The sequence below is a fragment of the Octopus bimaculoides genome, chromosome 20, assembly GCF_001194135.2.
Source record: "Octopus bimaculoides isolate UCB-OBI-ISO-001 chromosome 20, ASM119413v2, whole genome shotgun sequence".
Classification (NCBI taxonomy): Eukaryota; Metazoa; Mollusca; class Cephalopoda; order Octopoda; family Octopodidae; genus Octopus; species Octopus bimaculoides.
This window is the reverse complement of record NC_069000.1, coordinates 37,635,904-37,640,834: the sequence shown is the minus strand read 5'-3', so window position 1 is coordinate 37,640,834 and position 4,931 is coordinate 37,635,904. Positions and strand designations below refer to the sequence as shown.

General features: G+C 40.8%; 1 protein-coding gene across 1 annotated transcript in view; it reads left to right on the top strand.

Moving 5' to 3' along the window:
* Window positions 1–4,931, top strand: part of LOC106875457 (nucleoporin SEH1) — a 20,469-nt gene that overhangs the window by 13,272 nt on the left and 2,266 nt on the right. Inside the window, exons 7-8 of the mRNA XM_052974971.1 lie at window positions 529–669; window positions 1,937–2,027. Of these exons, the coding sequence (XP_052830931.1) occupies window positions 529–669; window positions 1,937–2,027 (232 nt within the window). The remainder of the gene's footprint in view (window positions 1–528; window positions 670–1,936; window positions 2,028–4,931) is intronic.

Sequence of the window (4,931 nt, the reverse complement as noted above, 5' to 3'; positions counted from 1 at the left end):
ACCCTCGACGTCGTAATCGAAGGAGTGCCAACATCAATGCCTTCATGTGATTAGTTAAAGGGAAAGGTGAAGAGCAAAAGAAAAAGGTGAGAAAACGAGGGTAAGGCCAAGAGGGAGAGTGCTGTCTATAAAATTGTGCATAAAATATATAAAGTAATCATCGTATTCCAAAATTCCTTGCCTTGCAAACTGACCCTGCCGGTACTGGTGCCACATAGAGAGCACTCAGTCAGTCCACTCTGCAGAGTGCTTGGTGTTAGGAAGGGCATCCAGCCGTAAAAACCCTGCCAAAACAGACACAGTTGCCTTCTATCTGGCCAGCTCCTGTCAACCATGCATGGAAGACGGACATTAAACAATGATGTGAATAATCAAGCATTACATTTGACAAAGTAATTCGAAGACTAGAGAGACAGAAAACTTTTGGTTTTGATTAAAACATGAAAACAGTTATATGACAGAAACATGTGAAGTGTGTTTTGTCTGAATTAATTATTCTTCTATTGAATTAATTTCTTTTCTTTGCAGGTCTTGGAACAAACTCCAGACACTCAGTGTACCAACTGATTCAGTTCATGACTTGGCATTTTCTCCCAATTTTGGACGATCATATCATTTACTAGCAGTGGCATCAAAAGACTTGCACATATTTCAAATGTCACCAATCAAGTAATACTCTTTTACATATGTTTTCTTTTTTGTGCAATAAAATCCCGTCGTGTGGGTGTGTGCGCATGTCTGTCTCTGTGTGTCTTGATATTGTATTATAGTTGTAAATGAATGTCACTGTCATACAAGCAGTGTCGTTCATTTCTGATATTCTGTGAAAGCATGTCTGGCCTTGGAGAAATATTACCTTGCTTAGAAACAGATAAGAGTTGGCAACAGGAAGGGCATCTGGCCGTATAAATCCTGCCTCAGTAAACACTTTCTGACCCCTGCAAGCACAGGAAAGTGGACCCTATGACAATGATGATGATATAATAGGAATGATTGGCATCTGGGAGTGCAGCTGCTTGTGTAAAATATTGATGCCAGTGTCGTGGGCCTCGCGGAAGCAGTGACAAGTGACTAAGACCTTTGGCAATATGCTGTGCTTGAGAAGACTTGTTAAGCCAAGTGAGATCATAGTCGTGGTCGATGCCGGTATTGTGTAACTGGCACCCTTGCCAGTGGCATGTAAAAAGCACCCACTACATACTTGGAGTGGTTGGCATTAGGAAAGGCATCCGACTGTAGAAACCATGCCAACTCAGAGTGGAACCTTATGCAGCTTACCAGTTTTCAGTCAAACCATCCAACCCTTGCCAACATGGAAAACAGACATTAACTGATGATGATGATGATGATGATGATGATTAATAGTAGAGCCAGCCTGAGAGGTGTCGGGATTCTCATTAACATCATTTAACATCTCATTTTTGATGCTGGCTTGGGTTAGATGGTTCAACATGAACAGACAAGCTAGTGGGCTGTGCCAAGTCGTAATGTCTGCTTTGGTATGTTTTCTACAGCTGGATGCTTTTCCTAATATGTACTGAATGCTTTTTACCAAGTTGGGTATAGAACTGGGGGAGGAAACTAGGATAGAGGGACAGGAGCAAGGATCTTGTGTCTTACTGAAGGGGTGAACAGTACATGGCTTCCCCATCTGGAAAGAAATAGTGAGACATGTGAGGTGTGAGATCACTTCCAGAGCCTCCTTCTCCATCGCCAATTAGGTCACCTAGATAACAGAAACTATCAACTGTTTCTAGGGATCCTCCTTAGCATTCCAGAGCATCTAATTAAATTGATGGTATGTAGTAATACAGATTTAGCTAATTTATGTCAGTTGATAAAAAAGGAATATAGAAGAGTTGTGATGATAATGAAACTTGGTTTATATTGCTATGGCAACGTGGCTTGTTTTAACTGAAAAACTGTTCTCTTTCAGACATGAAAGTCATTCAGACTACAACACAACTTATGAGATTTGTTTAATTGGCCAATTTGATGATCATGAGCATCAGGTAAATAATCAATTTGCTAAATAAAATTCATCGTAGAAAATTTTCCACCAGTGTAATTTATGCCGAACCGCTAAGTTATGGGGACGTAAACATACCAGCATAGGTTGTCAAGCAAAGTTGGGGGGACAAACACAGATACACACACACACACACACACACACACACACACACACACATATATATACATATATACGATGGGCTTCTTTCAGTTTCCGTCTACCAAATCCACTCAAGGCTTTGGTCTGCCCGAGGCTATTGCAGAAGACACTTGCCCAAGGTGCCACGCAGTGGGACTGAACCCAGAACCATGTGGTTGGTAAGCAAACTACTTACCACACAGCTACGCCTGCTTGTTGAAAAAATTTAACAATAAGGACAATAAATAGATAGTAATTCATCATTACTATCTACAATATTCTATATCAGAGATGTAAGTTTAATGAAAATGATTGCTATTATTATCTTAGGTGAAAGTACAGAAATTATTTCTAGGTATATATGAAAATATAGGTTAAAAATCATGTTTGTATCAGATAAAATAGACAGTGAAATAATGTTGTATGTATTACAGGGTACGAGATAAGTTGTTAGCAGATAAACAAAAATGACCTGACTGAAACTGCCACTAACGATTAAATAGCAATTATTATGCAGGCACAGGTTGTTTTCTGACAGTCTGGTCTCAGGTTCAGTCCCACTGCACAGTTGTTTGGGCATGTGTCTTCTTACTATAACCCCCAGATTGATCGATACTTCATGAATGGGTGTGGTAGATGGAGAATGAAACAAGCCTGTCATGTATTCTTTTATTCTTGTACTTGTTTCAGTCATTGGATTGTGGCCATGCTGGAGCACCGCATTGAAGAATTTTAGTCGAATAAATCGACCCCTGTACTTTTTATTTTTTAAAGTTGGTATTTATTCTATCGATCTCTTTAGCCAAACCACTAAGTCACAGGGACATAAACACACACACACACATACATAGATATATACATATATATATATATATATCATCATCATCGTTTAATGTCCGCTTTCCATGCTAGCATGGGTTGGACGATTTGACTGAGGACTGGTGAAACCGGATGGCAACACCAGGCTCCAGTCTAATTTGGCAGAGTTTCTACAGCTGGATGCCCTTCCTAACGCCAACCACTCAGAGAGTGTAGTGGGTGCTTATATATATATATATATATACACACGATGCGCTTCTTTCAGTTTCTATCTACCAAATCCACTACCAAGGCTTTGGTCGGCCCTAGGTGATTGTAGAAGAAACTTGCTAAAGGTGCTGCATAGTGAGACTGAACCTGGAACCATGTGGTTGGGAAGCTAGCTTCTTACCACACAGCCACTCCTGTACCTACGTATGTGTATGTTTGTGTATACTAATGTCTTGACATTACCTAGTGGTTTTAAACTAACATCACAGTCATACAAGTGATGTTGTGGCTGTCATCTGTTTCCAGTCTTCCATGGGAAACATGTCTGGCCAGATATTGTCTTGCTTGGAAACCGGCAAAGGCTGGTTATAGGAAGGGCATATCTGGCTATAGAAATAGCTCCCTGCCTGACCCATGCAAACATGAAGAAGTCGGCATCAAATGATAATGATGCTGAATCGTAATAAATATCACAATTGTTAAGTAGCAGATGCATTCATATCTACTGGAAGTCTCTCTCTCTTTTTCTCTCTTAATATGGCCAAATTCAATAAAATTATGAAGGTTACTCTGATTACTCTTTTTTACTCTTTTACTTGTTTCAGTCTTTTGACTGTGGCCATGCTGGAGCACCGCCTTTAGTCGAGCAAATCGACCCCAGGACTTATTCTTTGGAAGCCTAGTACTTATTCTATCGGTCTCTTTTGCCGAACCGCTATGTTACGGGGACATAAACACACCAGCATCGGTTGTCAAGTGATGTTGGAGGGACAAACACACACACACACACACATATATATATACATATATACGACAGGCTTCTTTCAGTTTCCGTCTACGAAATCCACTCACAAGGCATTGGTCGGCCCGAGGCTATAGTAGAAGACACTTGCCCAAGATGCTACGCAGTGGGACTGAACCCGGGACCATGTGGTTGGTAAGCAAGCTACTTACCACACAGCCACTCCTATGCCTATGCATAAATTACAAAATATTTTTTTTTTTTTTGTAGATTAGGTAGGCATAATTCACCCCTGCCTCTCAATCTAAGTATTAAAGATACGTATGGCATTGCTGTAGTACACGTGCTGCGTGCATTCCTACAACAACGTTTTCTTTACGTACTATAGAGGCAGAAGTAAATCTGCCTCCAACTCAACTGTGTTTCGCTTATTTTTTTTTTTGTGTGTGTGTATTTTACTACATGAATGTCACCAACTGCCTACCCCGAATAATTACTGACGGCACATGCCTGAGATATCATCGTTTAACGTCCACTTTCCATGCTAGCATGGGTTGGACGATTTGACTGAGAACTTGCATGCCAGAAGGCTGCACCAGGAACCAATCTGAACGCCAACCACTCCGAGAGTGTAGTGGGTGCTTTTACATGCCACCGGCACGAGGGCCAGTCACACGGTACTGGCAACAGCCACGCTCAAAAAGGTGTTTTTTATGTGCCACCTGCATGGGAGCCAGTCCAGTGGCACTGGCAATGACCTCGCTCGAATGATTTTCTAACGTGCCACCAGCACAAATGCTAGAAGGCACCACTGGTAACAATTACACTCAAATGGTGCTATTTATGGGCCAATATATATATATATATAACAATTGCAGCGTGGAAGGTGTTTATAAGCCATTTAAAATAACACACAAAATCCGTTAGATTCACTTCAACATTTAAATTTAATTTGTCAAAATATTTTCGTCGCTTTGAGACCACGACCTGTTCACTGAGATGCAGCACAGA